The 21,463-nt window shown below is 37.7% G+C and overlaps 1 protein-coding gene across 1 annotated transcript in view; it reads left to right on the plus strand.

The window, feature by feature from the left end:
- The window catches only part of LOC105268926 (neuronal acetylcholine receptor subunit alpha-7), a 68,941-nt gene extending 47,478 nt beyond the window's left edge, over positions 1-21,463 (plus strand). The window contains exons 4-12 of the mRNA XM_011308847.1: positions 7,231-7,340; positions 12,260-12,440; positions 14,362-14,437; positions 15,233-15,427; positions 15,858-15,944; positions 16,033-16,142; positions 16,221-16,329; positions 16,606-17,009; positions 17,815-21,463. Of these exons, the coding sequence (XP_011307149.1) occupies positions 7,231-7,340; positions 12,260-12,440; positions 14,362-14,437; positions 15,233-15,427; positions 15,858-15,944; positions 16,033-16,142; positions 16,221-16,329; positions 16,606-17,009; positions 17,815-17,982 (1,440 nt within the window). The 3' untranslated portion in view covers positions 17,983-21,463. The remainder of the gene's footprint in view (positions 1-7,230; positions 7,341-12,259; positions 12,441-14,361; positions 14,438-15,232; positions 15,428-15,857; positions 15,945-16,032; positions 16,143-16,220; positions 16,330-16,605; positions 17,010-17,814) is intronic.

Raw genomic sequence — 21,463 nt, forward strand, 5'->3', positions numbered from 1 at the left:
GGCCTCTCCTCTCCCGTTACTCTGCATCACCATGTACTATCTATATATTTCTTTTTGATGCTCATAATTGAGTAAACGGAGAAATAATTAGTTATGGGGCAATTGAGCACGGAAATTTGCCTCGCGGGTATTTTTATTTCTTGAAAAATTCGGAGATTCAGTGGATCGGTTCTATTAATTCCATGTATTCAAGCAGACTGGGAAATTTCATGATTTTCTTTTAAAAACATTCATGGAAAAGAAGTTTTAATTTGAGATACCTCATCAGAGCTGAACGCTTTATTTAGGGGAACATACAGAGTTGAGAGAAGTGTCTTGACCCCTGGACTCTTCTCCGATTTATTTTTCGCCTTACGATCTCTTACGACCGAAGACCCTCCCAAACCTCTTGCTCATAAAGAAAAAGCATTAACAACTTTACTTTCAATTTAATTAACAACTCCGAGTTGCGGCCGTTGAGCCCAAAGTAACGAAAGCAATCGCTGAATTCAGTATCACGAGAATGACCCCAAAACTTCTCCGAATCGACGAATAAAAATATAAAAACTCCGAAGCTGTTACATTATATGTAAAATATCTTGACTCCAGAACTTTCCGACTCTTCAAAGACATGTATCTGAGTTTCATTGAGCATGAAACAATGTTTCCTACCGTGTACGTGAAGTAGCACGAAAAATTCTATAAAAAGAAATTTAAAAATATGCACTTGGTATTTTCCTGATTCGCGATAAGTTGAAGTGATACAAAGTACTATAAAGTACTATAAAGTACTATCTGAGGGTCACGTCGTCCCCTGACTTCGCATTCTGAATGATATTCCCTGGATTGAACTTTACCCTCAGTTACGTGCCTCCATCTCCGTGGTTAAAAAAATGACAATAAATAAAAATAAAAATACAACAAAAGGGAAGAAATGAAGAGTCATAAAAATGCTAAGTTCTGGATGTAACACGCTTGTTAGAAAACTTTTGGAATAGCATGGCGTGGTGTATGTGCCCCGCTGATCCGTGAATTCTCATTCAGATTTCATGCGCCTTTAGCTGTATACACTGCATATCTTTCTTCGGTATTGGCTTGAAAACAGATTTATGGTACCTGTAGGAAAAAACATGGGAGATATGTGTTTGAGCCGCGTAATGCACGAGGGGGAATAGTATGAAACTTTACGATAAGTCATTCGGCAATATTTCATGCGTCATTCATGTTTGTGGAGAGAAGATAGACTGGCTATTCCCCAAGTTTTATTTCAGTCAATAACTTCTTCAGACTTTACACATATTTACTTGCAGACTGATTAACAATATAATTGACATCTGAGATTTATATTGGGTTGGGGAGAGATCCCGATGGGATTACATTTTCCATCTGTTCGAACTAATGAAATAATATTTCTTGGAGCTGAAGGCTGGAATGAACGCTGGAACGTCAAAAGATCAAATGAAGAGGGAATGCTCTTATTTTTATAGGGAGAAAATATTTACTAGCCCGGTATAGCCTTTTTATATTTTCCATCAATCTCAATAGGTGATCGTAAGGTATATTTTTTCATGGAAAAGTACATCGATATTTTACTGATGCTTTTTATAAATTTATGATTACATCTCGCATTTGCAGTTCTGGAATCACTGAGGTTTTCCCTCTTTTGTAGAATTTCATTTTGTTGATTTAATGTCCTGAATGTTTATTTAAAAAAAACGTTGAAATTAATAATTATTGTCAATTTCAACAGCAATTTCTGTTATTGGGGAGAAATTCATCCAGATAAAAAAGTCAACTGAATTTTCGAATGATTAACGATAGGAAAGGCAATAAAATTCCGTGGAATTCTGTTTTTCAATATCCATCAATCTCCGAAAACCATAAATTTCGATTGACGACTGCGCAGGTTGTGATGTGAATTTTTTTCTTTTTCCTCATGGGGGAATAGAAGTTATTTTTATTATTTCATTCGCGCTCAAGATATCGGCCGGTTGATGAAATTTACATCTTTGGATTGTGAATTTTTCACAATCGATGAGGAGACCATAAATGTTGGCGATGATGTGAGTGTATCGTGAAAGCCCGACGATGAGCCAACGTTTTTGTCAGTTCTGTATTACATCAGAGTGTTTGAAGGTGACTGCAACTATTTCCTCATCCCCAACAGCTGCGTCTCAGCCCATTCTCCTGATGAGATACAAAATCCCAACGTTATCCCAACGGGATAAAGATCATTAATTGAAAAAAATCTAGAGCCAATCATCCTCGGTAAATTGATATTGAAATTTTCCATGAAAATTTCAAAATTTAGGAGTTGCTCCAAGTGTGAAAAATAATAGATGTCAAGAATCCCCTCGATCCACTCGTTCCACCACTAAGATAAACTTAATTTACTTTTCCACATCCGATAAAACGTCCAAACTCATTCCACCGGAGTTGGAGAGAAAAAAAAATAAAGAAGGCGAATGTCGAAATCATGAAAAAAGAATGGAGTTGAGATGGAGCTGAAAGAGTGGTGTGTCATTGTGGTCTGTGGCTCTCACTCTTGGCATTTCCTCTCAAAGAAAGTTTTCCGGAAACAATTAAAGTGAAAACCTTCCTAATCTCCTGGCGTAAACTCGTCCCTCGTGAAATTGGCCCGGCATTCTCGAAAAGCTTCATTCCTCCACTCGCTCCTACTCGTTTAATCTCGATTTCATTAATCCAATGCCAAGTTAGTCGGTGGTATAGTCAATCGTCGAGACCTGCCATCTATATCGACTCAAAAATCCATTAACGATGGGGATTTCATCTCGAATGAACTTCCAATTATGATTTCGGGGATGAAAAGTTGAGGTGTTCCGTTTATTACGATAAGTGGCATTTTCACTCGCCCTTGCTGGATCATTTTTACCTCATCCCTTTCTTTGGTTCTTCCAGCACTTATTACGCTTATCATTTCTAATTTTCTTATTACCAGCCAGACCTGCGCTACTTTAAATTTTCGAATTCGTGAGATTTTCTCTTCCTTCTGCTGGGGGAGTTTCGTTTCATCTTCTCACAATCAAAGAGAAATTTTTATTACTCGCAATGAGATACACCTGCACGAAACAGTGATTCGAGTTAAATATAAATCTTCATTTGAAATTCTTTTCGTTTAAAAAATCGTAATAATTATGAATAAAAATAATTCAAGTATTTAATTCAATTCGAAATTATTTATTTTTCTAGCACTTAAAAATTTCCTCGAGAATTTTTCTCCATGCATTTAATACCGTCTATCAATTTAAATGGAAAAAATAAGTGAAAAATATCGGACAAGTAGTGAATTTATGGCTGGATTTTAGGGGAATATTTTGAATAATGAAGAATAAATAAATAGAAATGATAATCAATTGAGATTATTCACACCCACTGACCTGCTTCCCCCACTCCGGCAACAATCCCCATTACAGTGAGTAAACCCGAGAAACTAATCAATTTATCTTATTGCGAGTACAGAGCGTTGGGAATACATCGAAATCTGCCTCACCCAAAGGGATAGGTATATGCGTCTAATTTATTTGGATTTAAAGTGAAACAAGAATTACCACGAAATCCACACGAAGATGGAGCATTGGAATTAATGTTTCTCGAAGTGCTCAGCTCCGTGAAATTCTGGGGAATCTCAAGCCCACTCGGATCTGGAATCTAGATAAAGAAAGGATTCTGTGTGGGCGAGAAATTCTCCCATACTGCATTCTCCAACTGATACATTACGAGTCCAGAGTCTCATTTACCATTTCCACTTGAGTAAACTTTTTTTTTTTCTCTCAATGCACCTTCTGCTAATTCCCATATCCTTGGATTTAATTATAATAGCTCATCTGGGGAGTTGAAGTTCTTGGAAAATTCGCATTGTACATCTGCAACGAGCATTAAATGATGCACTGCTGTTAGACTACTGCAACCAGAATTGGGGTGAATTGCAGGTGCATCAAGAGTGAGAAAACAATTCGGTTAATGTCAACGAAATTCACAAACTCCTCGCTGTCCTCCGGGGACACGTACCCAACTCGTAATATTCTCCGATTATGGAGTCATTTGTGGCACAAAAGAACATTCGCATTAACTCCACAGCTCAAGTACATTTTATAAAATTTAATCATCCTTATTAGATTTGCGCTGCTGGAAAAAATTCAAGTGGACATGAATCTGACTATTCAATTTTAAGAGAGCATCGTTAAATTTTATTTGATTTTTGCTTTTTGGGACGGGGAAATTATGGATTCGATTTACAATCGTGATAAATTTATTTACTTATTGGTTTTTGTGATTAAAAAAAATTTTGTTGTCGGTATTCAATAAATTTTGATGGCTTGGGGGAGGATGGGTTGGTGTCTTACAGTGGGAGGAAATACATTTGTTTATTCAATCACTGAAATTAATTGGTTTTAGAAGGAAAGCGCCCGTAGGTCATCCTGTACGTGTAATTGTGTCTCTGTGCTATTAAATGTAATGGTACAAAGTGGTTTAAACTGGAATATAACTACCTGGTCATGATTTTGACATCAGGAAATGCTGTGGCGTCGTTTCGCCTGTAAACGAATTATGAAATTTGAAATTTCACTGGAAATTCGAGGAGTTTTTATGTCCTTGAGCTGTGGCGAGTTGAGAATTTTACGACTCATTTGACATTTTAATGATCACATTTGTATTCACTATCAAATTACTTTGTATTTTTAATCTGCGGAAATTCAGAGATAATAGTGACAATTATCTAAATGACAAATCCCAGTTTTCATTTATTTAAAAAATCAGATTGTAAAAAAGTCTTTATAAAAATTCTCTAGCGAAGTGGGAAATTAGGATAAATGCATTGTGTTCGATGCCAGTTTTTAGCCGAAATCTCGTAATTGAACCCCGGTAAAAAAAATTGTAATCGGAATATTTTTCCAAATTTCTGAAAAATTTTTCAAAACATTTCCCAAAAAAAAAAATTGTTTTATTAATATATTTCGAACGAATGCACTTATTCCAGTTTACGACACCACAACAGATTTTATATTTAGTTACATGTTTTATAAACTATTTCCGAAGAATGACAGATACGAAGGTGTGAGGGCTAAATGCATGATGATGGGGGTTGAGGGAAAATTCAAAAAAGTGGCGGCAGGGGTGAGGGTACAAAATAATGAAGCCAGCAATTATTTAGCCCTTTTGTACACTCATCACAGCAGTATATTACCCTTCATCCCTCATTGTTTCGAAACGTGGCTCATCCAGAATAGCAGAGTGTCTGCCCTGGGGGTCATCCCTCTGTTTTGTTCAGTTTTTTTTCGTTTACATTTTTTTAATACCTATCCCTTTCATTCTTGTCCCACTGATTCAAAAACAAATTCGTGGAATTTATAGCTGAATTGGAGTCTTGAAAATTTTTTAATTAGCAACATTTTTTCGCTGGCAATATGTCAAGAGAATGGCCGAGGAAAAATTGATTGGCGGGCAAATTGCAATCGGTGGTGTGTCGTGTTTGGTAATAGTTATGGAGGATGCGGCTTTCCAAAGGTCCGAGGCTATTAATTTTTGTTGGGTCCGTGAATCTCCCGGTTTTTCATCAATATCTATTCCGAATTTCCCAGCCAAACTCCCGTTTATCCGCCATTTTTCCACTTTTTCACAGCAATTCCACCTATTTACCTCGACAAATAATTAATAACTATTTTTATTGATCACTAGCGTATATGGGCTGTTATCATTTGACTACGACAAAAAAAAATTGCATGCTATTGTTTTTTTTTAAAGGACAGTGAATCGGGAAAAATTTACTTGATGTGGAAAATCTTCTGTTGGAAAATTCTAATGAAATTTTCACCAGTAGAGAATGGGGGAAAAAACGAAGAAAAAGAAATGGCGCAATTGTATTCCTGGATATCGTAATTGAGGGCAAGGTCCACAAGATATTTATTTCATTCCATTCGCATTTGCCGTTCGCTCTCGATAGACTCCTATATATTACCCCTTTTAAAAGTCCCACTATCTTCTCCATTCTTTCTCAATTCCATTCGGTTATTTCACCTGCACACTGGGAACAAATGAATTACCCTCCTGAATATTAAATTGAAAATCAAATTAAATTAAAAAGAACTGGAATTAAAGCGCAGATTATTATTAGCACCCTCAGCAAATAAAAAAAATCAAAAATTTCCTTATCATTTCAATAAAAAAAAAATTCAATTTACAAAAATATACAATTCCAGAGGAATTTGTTCAGACAATTGATTAATGTGAGATTTTGTAATAGACGTGAGACAGAGAATTGCCGAAAAATTTTTAACAGTCCTGCATAATCGAGGGGAGTGGATAGTTAACATTTGGATGGAATTAATATTCATAAAAATATTTGTCAAGAGAGTATTGAATATTTCATGGAAAATAAAACGAATGGGAAACGATCTGGATGGGTATTAAATTGGAATTGGAATACCGAACTCACTCTGTATGGAAATAAATTTTAATTTCATTTTCATTTGTGCATCCGAATTGTGAGAGGTACCAAGTGAGGAAAAATATGTCGGGGCTAGTGGAATCTTACAGTGCACTCGTATTTTTGACACCTCGGGGGTGTGTTATCCCAGTCAATTATGTCTCTGTCACGTTTTCTTCACAACTGAGTCGGAGTGTTTGGTGAAATTCTCACGAATTCCCATGTTCATTTGAATATTTTATTTTCACGAGGATAACACAGAAAGAAGGGGAGCGAATGGTTGTGTGCACAGACGGTTAATTGTTCGGCCTCGAGCAAAAATTAGTCTTCCAGAAAAAATGACAAGAGAAAAAATGAGTAATTTTCAGAAATGCGTCGTTGAATTCGATTTCACTAGAAAAATATCAAACGAATATCGATGAATATCATTTCAGTGAAAATTTTCACTTGACGAACTGAATTGAATATTTCTTCTAATAATAGGAGACTCTTGATAGCCAAAGGATTTCCTTCCGATTTCTTTATACAAGCATACGCTCTTCGGACTACTGATAGTTATCGCTTTACGTTCTAGTACGTGATCCAATCGTCTCGGCAGTCCTCTGATCTTCACCGACAAATATATCCGTATGTGTGAAGTCAATAGTACGATTCGTATGAAAAAAGAACCCCAGAAAAGGTACTCGACTGAGGAAATGGATTCCGTAGCGATAAGAGAGAGCAATTTCAATATGTCGAATCACTGTGGTACGGTAAAACTGGAAAAATAACTCCAGTAATTTCTCATTTTCTTTTCTCTTTTTCAGGAGTGGAATGATGTCAACATGAGGTGGAATGTATCACAGTACGGTGGAGTCAAAGATCTCAGGATTCCGCCCCACAGATTATGGAAACCAGATGTTCTTATGTATAACAGGTGAGTGCGAATTTCACTTCAAAATATTCACTGCATAATCAGAGATTTCCGGGACTTCTCGTGTTTCACCAACAACACATATAGACAGTACACATAAATTTAAATATCGTGAACGATTGCCGTCTCCCACCCCAGGCGAAATTTGTCCAATAATTCCCAAATTTTCGCGAAAAATTCCCAAATTTTCCAAATCTTTGGAATTTTTTAAAATCAAATACTTCTTACTTCAAAAATATTTCCAATCATTTTGAATCCGATTCAATAAAACCAAACGGTTCAATCGCAGACAAATAGATTCGACTATAAGGTTTGACTATATTTTTTTCTGAGTGTTGTAAAATGATTTATTTTTGATGAATATTTTTTCAGTGGGATTGTGTTGAAGGGCCTGAATATTGGTGTGTAATAGGGCGAGGATAGGTCATAGGGATAATGTATGTAGGTAGAGTAGGCATATATGGTGAACAAGCAGAAATGATGGAACGGGGACAGGGGATTATGCACGCGTTGTGGCCTGGAATCGGTTGAGAATTCGGCAATCGTATGTATTTGGCGTGTCAATGTGTGGTATCGATGTGTGGGTACTGTCTGTATTTACTATTCCCCCGATGTTAGTTGTATATAGTAGATTTCGGTATTAGCGATATGATGGGACAGGACTGTGAGGAAAGGGGAATGGAAATTGGTCTAGGGGCAGATCCAACCGTTTAGCAGTGAATGGTACGAATGCCTTTGGGCAGATATAGACCAGATATATATGCCCCGTTTGGAAATCTTCACCAACAATTCATCGGGGCTTCCTCTACCCACATCAGACCTCAATGGGTCAAACACGCTGTCTTGGTTTAAGCACATACACCCACGGTGCATTGAATTTGCTTTACCTCCGGATAAACACAATCGTGTTTAGCATACGGCGAGAAAATCTCTGGGTCGAATGTTTGGGATTGGAGGGGAAGAGTGGATTCGCCCCAGGGGGTAGAGGGCTTTCATTTCCCGGAATAGGCATTTTTTATTAGTCCGAGTTCAGCTGTTTGAAGGTATTCAAGCACTTTGGCAATTTCACCCAGTGAAATTCTTCTCAATTCATTCACTCACTTATCCATCCTCTTGTATAACACAAAAAAAATTCCCTCGGTATTTTTTCACTTGTAAACAATGTTAAAACCGTGTTTATATTCTGAATTGCATGAGATGTCGATTTTATACTGAAAAAATAACACCGCAGAAGTTGAAATAATTTGTAAAAATTGGTTTTCATCCGGTGGAGTAATAAAAAAAATACCTCTCCACTATTCTGAAATTGATGAAAATTACTCAGTGTTAAAAAATTAAATATCCGTAAACGTGGGTGCACCAATCCAGCCGGAAATCCAGATGAAATTCGCAACAAATTTGTTATATCACTGAAAATGGGTGAAGAGTGGGTGGAAAGGACGTGAGTGCGTCATCAAGAGTAAATAGGAACATTCACAATTTTCATTCTCCGCATGAAATTTCCCTGTGTATATTTTCAATGGGTGAGAATGGTGTAGGTGAAATGGCTTCATCGGTTGAATAATTAATCCCGAGAAGCTCTGCAGAGGTTACACATGCGGCAAAATGACCCAGACTGCAAGTTACTGCTGAAACATGAATTCAATATACATGAATACCCCACACGTCGTCTTCAGCATGAACACGAGATCGGTAGTTGTCTCGGTGCTACAGTCAAGTATCAAGTATCCGTACTTGTCTTTACTTTGCTATCACCTTATCCACCACAATGGAGCTAAATGCAGCTGTGCTCTATCTGCAGAGACAATGTGGAGAGAGGGTTTGTGTGCAAGGGATGAGAATGCGGTGACCAGAATCTCTTAGGCTCGGATGGTGCTCTAAGTACTGGTACTAGTTGACCAGATTTCAGAATTTCACTACCTCCACAGATTTTCCTTACGATCCTCGCCAAGTAGACCAACCAACTAATCGAAATTCACAGCCTCCGGGCATTCCAAGGCGAATTCCTGACATTTCCAGTCGGAAATATGTTAACATCTATTTTTTTTTTCATTTTTGGCAACTTGTGGCATTTCGGAAATTCAGTGGTATTCCCTTCGATATGAATAAATTCTTTTCTGATGTAATTTGTAATTTGATGTAATGAAATTCATCAGGATAAATAGTCACGAGAATCGATAGTCCTGTTGTAAAATCGAACGGGAGTTGAATTCAAAACGGCATTCTCCCCCCACGAAACTATTCGCTGCATCTCATCCGGTGCTAATTACCAGGATATTCAGGCGATAATGGATGCCAAGGGCTGCTGATAGCCACTATACATTACATTGGCACCAAACAATTCCACGTGTCGTCGAAAGTATCGGGTGGCAATCTGCATGGACCTCGGCATCCAACAGATCACAATCTGCTAAAAGCACCGAAGGTATTCCTATCCAAGTGGCAATACTCGATCGCATCGAACTCATTACGTATCGACAGACACGAATTTAATGTGCTTTAGAAGGGGTAGAACCATCGGGTATGGGCCCAAATGCAACTTACCCTTGGCGTTCTTCCAAATGCCACCTTTTTCCCCACACCATCTTTCCTCTATTACCTCAACACAACTTCCCATCCTTTATGACGTAAAGTTTATGTACACCCAACCCTTTCATCACAGAGCTCATCTCCCCACGTCCAGAATGCAAACTAATTCCTTCATGCATTGTTGAAAGATTTTTTCATGGAAGTAGAAATTTTTTATTTTCACTTCTGAAAACTTTTCATTCGCAATATATTCGAAAGAGTTTTTTCATTATTATGAGAAATATGATAAAATATCTTGAAGGGAATGAGTATTTTGGAGACCTGAGGAATAGATTGGAATTTCATTAGTAAATTAATTTATGAATTAAAGGTTAACAGCTGTAATAAATTTGTTATATCCTGCAACTGGTGACTAATTGAAGTATTCTATATCGGCGAGTCCACGAAGCTGGCTGGAAAATTAGATTTGAATTGTTTCCAATTGTATCGTTGGTTTGTATCGTTGGGAAGAAAGCAGATGCAGGAGGTAGATTCGATAGGGGCGGCAGGGAGATGATTAGATCGGGTTACAAATGGGTTAGAACCATTGAAACCTACTACCGTAAATGTACTAGTCTGCCACTATTTCCATTTATTCACTCTCCGCCAAATCACTTGCTCATTCCCAAGACGAATTTTATTGGCTCGAGCTGTTCGCTGAGTTTGGGGAAATGTATTCCATTCTGTCGTTCATTCTCAGTATTTTTAAAACAACTCTGTTTATTCTCTTGCTATTTTATTGAGCCTTGAGAAATTATTGGCAATATAAAAATTAAAAAAGGGAAAAATTTTCCTTATTGGGAGATTTTCCCGCGGATTTTCACCAGGCCATTTTTTTCCCTCCATTTTTTTTAGGGGATTTTATTCAGGATATTTTTTTTTTGGTGGATACCTTCCGAGATTTTTTTAGATCCTTATATAAATAATCTGAAAAAGGAGAAGATATTAGTAATAACTTCTTAATATATATGTGGTGGGAAGAAAAATGAAATTTAATGAGTACTTGGATATTCTGTAGGGAGTGAGAAATTCTGTAGATTCCAGAAAATTCTCAGTTCATAACTTGTTAATGACCATTTTGATGTTTCATTTGTAAAAATAAATGGCTGGAATGAATAATAAAGAAAAATCCCGAGGTTTTACCGAGTTCTTTTGAATTATCGCTTCCAGCGGATTACCATTTACTGACTGCAGTACGTTTTGTTCCCAACGCGGCGAACGCAACCTCCAGCTTATAACATTTTCACACGAATAAAACCACTAAAAATTTTCCATGGCATTTCTCATGTTTCTCACCCCATGCTCTTTTTCCCTCCTTCGGCAATTTTTTTCAACTTCTTCCTAAAACCCTTTAATATCCCTGTCACTTGATGTAACGAGTTACCCTACGAGGTACCCGTGTCACGCCAAAAACCTGACAAAAACTAATAAAAGTTAAAAAAATAACTAATTCCCCTAAATTCAACCGCAATTGCCAAGAAGTCTCCGCAAAACACCAGCCAAAATTTCCGAGAAATGGACAATGTATTATTGCCGGTGCATATCGCTCATGAATGTCTCCGTACTCTTCCGATAAAATTCCCATCGAGAAATAAAATCAATCCATGAAATTGAAATAAACGTACGAGCACAGAGACATCACTTACCACGATAATCCGAGGAATTCTCAGCGGTGAAAAGAAATGAAATGTGGGCGGGGCAGGTATATTCCTCGGGTTTGGTATCAAAGGGGAGGTAGGGTGAGGGAGATGGGTGAACAGGAGGGGTGAAAACGGGGTGAAAAGAGGGTGGAGGTGGGTGGTGTAGGGGTAGTGCATCGGGGCTTTGGAAAAGAATGAAATAACGGATTGGGCTGCGGCCAACTGGCCAAGTTCCAACCAATCCTCAGTCGTCCGTGGATGTAGGGCTGCATATACTATACATAACCATTCAACCTTGCGAGTACCATAACCCCCTCTATCCACCCTCATCCCCCACCTTCTCAAACTCCCCTTTATCCTCGACTGGGGGAATGCCGTACTCCAGGCTTTTTCCGAATTTTCATCGGCAAATATTTTATCAATGATTACCACGTGTAAATCCATTAGAGGGTATGAATATTTAAGGGTGGGTATGGCTGTCATGATTTCGTGCAGTGTGTGAAGGGTGGTATTGGAAATATACGAAATTCTCCAGCTCGTTCTTTTTTATTTGGATTGGCTGAATGTTTATTCGTGATGCTGACTAACTGAATATTTGCACTGAGGCTATTTCGTTCAATTTATTTCCAACAATGGCTGTAAATTTTCTTTTTTTTATTGATAAATTCAGTTGACAAATATTTTGCAAATATTAACTCACGGAATGATTTTCAGTGCCGACGAGGGCTTTGACGGCACCTACCCAACCAACGTAGTTGTCAAGGACAATGGCACGTGTTTGTATGTACCACCAGGTATCTTCAAAAGCACCTGCAAGATCGATATCACCTGGTTTCCATTTGATGATCAGCGTTGCGAGATGAAATTTGGCTCGTGGACCTACGATGGTTTTCAGGTAATTAACAGAGATAATAATTTTATCAATGAGAAATAATAATTGATTTTTGGGTGGGGTATCGGAATGGAAGAGTGGATTATCGATACTCGAGTTATTCGACTCGAATAAAATAGAAAATCGGTGAGAATGGGTGCTTTCTTTAAGGCGTAAATTGCCAGAGGGCTGTATAAAAATGTCCCCAATGAAAAGAGACGGGGCAGAACAATTCCAGCAACGTGCATTGCAGTTGAAATCAAATACTGGTGATGCCGACAAGACTCTCGGTTGGGTAATCCGAAGGAAATAAATTTGATGCTCCGGGTATACGCTGAGCTGACTCACAAACGAAATGAATCTGGATAAAGGGAATTCCATTGAGCGTACCGATTGAAACCCTCGGCTCCTTCGTTCCCCATCCAAAATCTCCGGTCTCAGATTCTTCAAGGGGATGAAAATGGAACGATGTAATTGCCTTTGTAATCGATTATTAACCTGCCAATCGTTTCTTCGAGGGATTCAGTCTTCACGAGGCATGTATCATCCCATCAAGAACGTGGGAGGAATGTGTTAAAGTTCCTCAAAGCCTTTTTCCCCTTTTTTGCCCTTTTTTGCCCCTTTTTGCCCTTTTTTTTCACTGTCGGGATTCGGGGGAGTCGAGGGAGGGGGTGGGGGCTGCAAATCACACCCAGTGATGCGACACTGGAATTTTCGTATTAACCTATCGGATGTTGGGTGGAGAGAAGTGATCGCACGGTGTAAAGTAGGTCGGGGTTCGAATAAAACATGGATTCGGTCAATTTTTTCCCCCGGTGATGCATGGACCAATGGTTAAATAAAAATCTCAGTCTAGACGGGTCAGATGAAAATTTAAAAGTGGTAATCGGTAATTAAGTCTCTGGGAACCTGAGGACTATTTCCACCTAGTCGCGGAATTAAAGATAAGGGAATAATTACTATTTCTCACGAGATGGTAAACAAATTTTTCATCGTGAACTAGCCATTTTCTTTTAAATGGAATTCGTGTAGGGGAGGTTTGTCAATTTAATTCAATAATTCGGGGACTTCACTGGAATTCAATTAATTCATTTAGAACGGAGCTGGATGGAATGTTGTTAATAACTATTGGTGATTCCAATGTTTTTTACTTTGAATTCTTGTTTGAACTAGAATGGCATTTTTTGACAATAAATAAATATTGTGGAGTGGATGAAATGTGTTTTCCCGATCGTAAAATGGTACTCGCAGTTTGGGGAATTGTTCTTTTTCTGAATTGAAAGTATAAAGTGAATTTTAAATTCTTTTCTGCTTCAGAGGAGTTGTGGAAATTTTTAATAAATACAAACTTTGGATTTCTTTCGTTGAATCGTAAGCCCGAACTTTTTGCACAGCGATCCCCACTAAAATTCAATTTCACTCCCAATTTCAATTCTCAGAGGGTGGAATATGATCCATAATAGTTGCCTGAAGAATACTTTCCATAACGGGAACCCTAGAAAAGGGAATTATTTTTCTTTGTACCGTGAGATATCGGGGAGAACGAGAATTTTCTACTTGCTCACGATGAGTTGAATATAAGTGAAACGTCTCCCTAATTAATCAGCCGAGGGCTTCGACCCGGAGAGATGTAATTCAAGTTTTTTACATCGTGAGGGCTCGTATAAAAACTTGCTGAGGGAATTTTCTTTAGTGGTTTCAGCGAAAGCGAGCAGTTCATCAAACCCGAGAAATGACAATTTTAATAGAAATAATTCTTGAATAGTTGTATTTTTTCGTTCGCAGAAAAGACAGTGAGGGAATTTAAATACAGACATATTTTCTATGATCTAACACTTCGCTCTCTTTACAAATCTTTTATTCAATGAAGTTTCTTTGTCCATTGAAAAATAGCCATGATAGAATAATTTCTTGGTGAATTTGTCAACTGTATTGCCATTTTCAGCTGGATCTCCAACTGCAGGACGAAGCAGGTGGAGACATAAGCAGTTTCATCACCAACGGCGAATGGGATTTGTTGGGTAAGTAGAGATTTTATTTGACCACGTAACACCATCATCCATGTCTCCATATATTCATAATAAATATCATAGACTTCAGCAACCAGAGGAGCCCTCGATTTCCATATGCAGGAAAATCCCCCGGTCATGACTCTCCTCTCAATTCCTCCCCTGCACTCTTTTATTTCCGGCTATACGGATATGTAGGCTTGATACTTTTTTTTTTTGCTCAGCCTTCACTGAAACTCTTTCCATGTACCATCACTGAATACCCGTTTCACTGCAGATTTGCTCGTGGATCGACCTCCAACGAATCTGATAATCTTCACGTACGTGGCCGAACCCCTAGCAAACGCTCCAGACGTGATTCGAAGATGAAGTAACATCTTGTTGTTGCACACCTGACAAACAATATTTCATCTGTCTCTTCTTCAACTATTAAGCTTACCTGCCGACACTCGCCAATCAATTCTCCTTGTATTTTTTTATCCATCAATATTCCGTAATTGGCACAAAATACCCCAAATTGCTATTTCTATCCAATCCGCATATAGAACCACATGTTCGTATGTATTTGACCAACTTTTCATTAATTGCTCGCTGATGAGTCACCGGCATTTAATCATTAACTCTCCAAACATAGACATTGTTATCGTATCCATCAATATTAATTACGGTTTAATTCATATTAATTGCAAGAGCTTTCGAATTGTTTTTTCTTTGTCAAAAATAGGCTGCCCTGGAATGGAAAAAAAATATGTGAACGACGGATTGAATAAATGAGACCAATTAATGTCATAATATTTATCATTGCAGGAGTACCTGGTAAAAGAAACGTCATATACTACAATTGCTGCCCCGAGCCCTACATTGACATAACATTCGTCGTAATCATAAGGAGACGAACACTCTACTACTTCTTCAATCTGATAGTACCATGTGTACTGATAGCCAGCATGGCTGTGCTTGGTTTCACCCTGCCACCAGACTCTGGTGAAAAATTGTCCCTGGGTGAGTTCATTTATATCTCGAAATAGAACCCCTGCATTGTTCAGGCTGCGGTTATTCTGGTCTCTCTCGGCCAATAGCTATGCAATCAAACAATCCAATTCACAATTACCAGGCCGGGCTCCATGTTCCCACCAAATATAGAGGGTAATAGAAGCGAAATAAAAGAAAAAAAAAATGGCATTGGAAAGAGAGAGTGCAGTGCCAATCACCGATGGAAATGCCCGATCCGAGTCGCGGTCAAATCCCCATTTTCTTCATCTGGACATTTCGAGTTGTCACGTTTCCACTGTTCCTCCATTGTTGAACTACATGCGGTCAGCGTAGTTAGCGATTATCGTTGTTCTCATTACCTCCATTTTAATGCATTGATTCTATTTATGAAGAATATTGGTGTATGAAATAGTAATGGAATAATGAATTTCGGTGGCAGGTGTGACGATTCTCCTGTCCCTCACAGTGTTCTTGAACATGGTTGCTGAGACAATGCCAGCAACATCAGACGCTGTGCCGTTATTAGGTACGTTGAAGTTCCCACCATTGTAACAGTGAAGAAGAATATTCTGGATCATTAAGAATGTGTTTAATTCCATTCGATTGATTTACAGGTACATACTTCAATTGTATAATGTTCATGGTCGCGAGTAGCGTGGTCAGCACTATTCTCATCCTGAACTATCATCATCGTAACTCAGACACTCACGAAATGTCCGAATGGGTAATAATGATCGCCAATAGTTCCTATCCGCCAATCTCCTAAATAGGCTAGTTTACGATGTGTTAATGTTGACTCCAGGTGAAAGTACTATTTCTCGGCTGGCTGCCCTGCGTCCTGAGGATGTCAAGGCCGTGCGACAAGGAGGAGAAAGACGCTCAAAAGTCGCAAAAGCCCTCACCAGTAACAGGCAAGTTTATTTTTCACTCCTCAAGACTTTTATGCACTTGATGTTTATAACGAGCAGTTTAATGTTCAACGATGTGTGAAGTTATGAGCTCACATGTGCTTCATTTCAACCATTACTTATTACCGGTGTATGAGCAGCATTAAAAGCATTCCACCATGAAACTCAACATCTCGTGAGATTTTATTGTAAACATTTGGCTGTTAATGTGCCAAATGTCGTTGCAATGGTGTAAAAAGCTTCCTCACCAGCTGAAATGAATATAAATATTATTTCCAGCTGCCAACAAAGGATACGGTGATCTCGAGCTACCTCAGAGAAGCAGCAAATCATTGTTGGCCAATGTATTGGATCTCGAGGATAATGCCCTGGCGCCCCACAACAACCTGTTAAACAATGTTTACAGTACACCGGGGCCTCATCATCATACCCTATCGGGGCATGGTCACAGTCACATACACACGACTCCGCATCATCATCACAGTCATACACCGGCACCAACGCCGCATCATCAACACGCAACGCCTTTGCCACATTCGTCATATCCGGCCCATCAATTGAGCCATACGCCACACCATCATCAACATCCACAGGATGGTACAACGCCCCAGGTTGAGACCATACTCCAGAGCGCATGTTTCTGTGCACGTTATGAGCTCGTTCTTATTTTGAAGGAAATTAAGGTAAAAAACTACTATCTTAGAACTTTTTATTCAATATTTCACCTGTCTGATGTAATAACTCTCACTTTTTTCTTTATACATTCCGTATTTTTGGTTGATATATTGATGATAAAGGGGAAAATATGGAATGAATAATAAAAAATGGAGATTGAGCTGGTGAAAAGGCACCTGTTCTCAACATTAATAACTTGTCATGTGGATAAAAAATATAGTAACCCTCGAAGTTTCTTTGGCGATCGTCACCCTGCCAATTGGCAGAGTCAGCAAATATGGCCAATGTGTGGGAGAAAATATTCGCGCGATGCCGACTAGAGAGAAAAATCCGTAGAAAGCGTTAAGCTTACGGAGTATCTACCACAGCTGACTCAACTCTCCACCCTATATGCTCCATCTCATATGCGAGTGTTTGGGAAGGATTATTCCTTTTCGACTCGTGTCCAAACTCAATTTTTTATCCCCACCCACACAGCCAGATTACACTCCCTCAAAAAAACAAAAAGAAAATCCTCATTGACCCGTTTTTTTTTTTTCAATATGAGTGGTACAGCACGGGGAATAGTTTCTAGTGAAATAGATATGTGTGGTACACAAGTGGATATATTTTAGAAAATGATGTTTCAAAAATCATGAGAATCATTCAACCCATCATTAATTTAAAAATGAAACTCATGATTATCTGTCACATTGTTTATTAAAAGCTGTTCCATTTATTTATTTCACCAAAAATTATTCCCATTAGGTTAAAGTATATTTCACAACAGTTTTCACTGAGACTTTGTCTCCCTGTTATTTTTATTAAAAACAGCTAATCACGGATCAGCTGAAAGCTAATGATGAAAATACGAAGATAACCAACGACTGGAAATTTGCGGCAATGGTGATAGACAGGATGTGCCTAATCATTTTTACTCTGTTCACCATTATTGCTACAATCACCGTCCTATTTTCAGCACCACACATCATCGTCACGTGATTCAAAAGAGCACACCATAAACCACCATTACGTGGAGCCGCTCATTTACCTATAAATAATATACGAGTATTGGTTGTTACGGGTCGTTTTAACCGTGCTGTAGTCACGTTTCAACAGCAACTTTTTTTATGCTTGTAAAACAATATCGATTGTATAATTATCCTGTGTCGTACTGTGACTTTTATTAATTAAACAAGAGAAAACTGATTAAAAGAGAATAAAATAAGTAAAGGTGGACTTGAATGGAGGTGGGATAGTTGGTGATGGAGTACTCGAGTCAGCAGTCGTCATCATTTTTTAATACTTCGAAGAGGATGAGAGGAATATGTAGTTAGATAAATATAGAATGCTACGAATACAATTTAATACGCCTTAGCGATCATGATTCATCACACTCATGTTACAATTGAGATAATGAATCGGTTTTAATTTTCACCGATTTGAACCGATAGTCGTTGCGTGAGGTGATGAGAATATTCATCTTGAGACATCCTAGGACACTGAATTATTCAGACTAGTTACTCATGAGAATAATTATTAAAAATGAATTGATTTCCTCAGTGTGTGCCATTTTCACGTTAGCGAAATACGCGAAAAACGTTAATGATAACGTGCAATATAAATAGATTAAAGAGGCACACGGCGAAGACACTTTTGTGCAAGGAATGCCAATGCGCACACATTATACTCTCAACACAATGAACTGCCAAGGTGATTCAAATGCCAGTGAATTTTATTATCCGTATCAGTAGTATATGGGAAAAAGGAGAAAATTCATGAAAAAAAAAAAAGTGAAAAAGCATTTTTTTAAATGAGAATAAAAATTGAGGGGAGCCGAAACAGTTATAGGCGAATTTATACTGCGATTGCTAGTGGCGTGCGAATACTATATTATTCTTCGGATACAGATCAGGGAGAGAAGTGCCGGAAAAGGTTAAAAATCAGAGCCATTATTTGTAAAGTGTCAGTACAATTTTATTATTTTTCAACTTTATCATTGGTTTTTAATGGGTCGATAGGTAGTGGGTGAAAAAATTTAAAGATGGAGAGAGAGGGAGAGTGAGAGAGGGAGAGTGAGAGAGAAAGAGAGGAGTTTGCTATTATTTCAGGGAATACATTAACCAATTGATGGAAAAATCTGGAGAGTCCTCTTTCTATCTTGTGAATTTGAATTTACCCACCGCACGCCACTCATTAGCTAGCCAAAACCAGCATTCATTATATGAAAATACCCCAAATCGGATTATCCGTCAACAAATTCCCAGGGTAAAAAAATATTTCTAGCTAATGAAACTGTGAGAGGATGGAAAATCCTCGAGCGCTTCGTCACGATATCATTTATATTCAGACAAGTATTGTCCCGGTGCACGTACTTTTGGGGAAACATCTGGATTTGAGGATTAAAAACATTGTGTGCGTTATTGCGGTGCGTTGCAATTAAAAAATTTGCAAAAAAAAGACACTCTTAATGGATAAAAGGTTCAATGTGTGTGGAGGGAATTTCTTCGTAGCTTTCCACACAGGGGAAAAGTTTCGAGAAGTTTCGAGAGATTTATCTCTTTGTGGGGGATATCCTAATGAAGAGTCAAATTTTATGTTGGAAAAATTGTTAATGCAATTTTATGAACGGTTGACTTATTATCGTGAGGAAGGAGAATTCGTTAAAAAATTTCATCGACTTTTCAATAAACTTTTTTAACGCGTATGATTTATGAACAAGCGTGAAAGTAGGTGAGAAGTTTGAGGAGAATTAAACAATGAAGATAAAACGAAAGCGGAACAGAAGACAAAGTTGAATGGAATGATTGACGTTGGTAATTCAATGGATAATAGGATGCCAAGAGTTGATGAAAATGTTTTAATCTGTATCGGTACCACCCAAGTTTTAACGTTTTCCAACAGAACACGGGGCTGTACACAATGACGAAAAGTGAATTTCAAACAATTCCAGTTAACTTGAAATTTACGTCGTTTCGTTTACACTGGGCTCTGGAGTTATTTATTTTCTGCACTTGTGTTTACTGTTAACGACAGCAACTAAACTCGTTACCTTTTTGACACGAGTGAGAGTTTTTTATGCTTTCTTGTTCTCGTCGTCATTGGAAATTGAGTTAAGGCAGATTGTTGAGGGCTTTGTTGGGCTGAGAGTCGAGTAAACTATAAAAATGTGATGGAGATTTCCAGCTTGAGGGAACTGAAGATTTATCCCAGGGGTTAAACAAACAAATTCCGGGGATAATTAAACGCGTCGCTGACCCGACAACTAGAGGGTATAATTAAAATTCTGTTGTCGGAAATTTTGGTTTGGTATTTTCAATGGAACATTTTTACACTTCAACTGAGATTATCAATTTTTTATTTCTATTGTAAACCGAAAATTACTAGTCAACCGTTGATAAAATTTCTCCAGTCCAATTTTATCATTCCTCAAATAATTAAAAAAATCCATTGAATAATTTATTGAGCCGAATGAGATCTTGTTAACGGATATTCTCGCAGAAGGGTGTAATCCAGAATAATTGAAGACATCTGGTAAAATAGCAACAACCAACAAAAGAATCTTCGAATATTAAAAAATGAATAATTCAGTTGTAAGTAAATTTTTTGGCCAATGGCATTGACGCGACAACCAATCACATTATCTTTTAAATCTACTGAAAATTAGAGTTTACTAACAATAAAAAAAAGGCAGAAGACGAAAAGTTGTTAATGATGTTAATCGATTAATTAATAAGCGTCGAGTATTGTACCGCTAAGAAAACAGAGAAAAAATGTCCGATTCATTAGACTGATGAGAAAATTGAGTAAATTAAGAAGAAAAAATTGTTTTAGAAGTAACAAATGAAATTAATGAACAGCCACAAACACACATGTGATAGGTTACTTTGAAAACAATTTTTTTCTTTTTAATTAACTTAATTTTTATCTCAGTGTATAACGAGACGCAATCACTCCGGTGTTGAAGCCGTGAAACCAGAAATTTCATAACAAATAAAGTGACGAGGGCAGCACGCTGGAAATTAATTAACCAAGAGAAAAATAATAATGAATAATCAAGTTCGGTAGATAATTGCCTCGTTGATAGGTATCAAAATGGTTCCCCGGAGTAAAGCAATAAATTATTGAACATGGCGTTCACGCTTAATTCGAGTCGGTGAATAATATTGCCAGTTTGCAACGCGATTCCTAGGATTAATAAGAAATACGACAAGTTTAAATAATAATAAAACCTAGAAACAATGCGAAATAACTGAGAAGAAAATACAGGCATTAACATTAAGTGCAATAGTTTTTCCATTTTATATATGAAGTCAAAAAAATACATCTCAACACTTGCTGATCATTGCCTGCTGTAATTCGATTTAAAAACAAATTGGTGTCGGATCGGAGAGATCGAGATTGAAACAAAATTACTCGACGGAGATGACGGATATCCGAGCAAATCTGAAATATTATCACGCATTTTATACAGGGGAAAATA

The sequence above is a fragment of the Fopius arisanus genome, unplaced genomic scaffold (genome assembly GCF_000806365.1).
Source record: "Fopius arisanus strain USDA-PBARC FA_bdor unplaced genomic scaffold, ASM80636v1 scaffold00063, whole genome shotgun sequence".
Classification (NCBI taxonomy): domain Eukaryota; kingdom Metazoa; phylum Arthropoda; class Insecta; order Hymenoptera; family Braconidae; genus Fopius; species Fopius arisanus.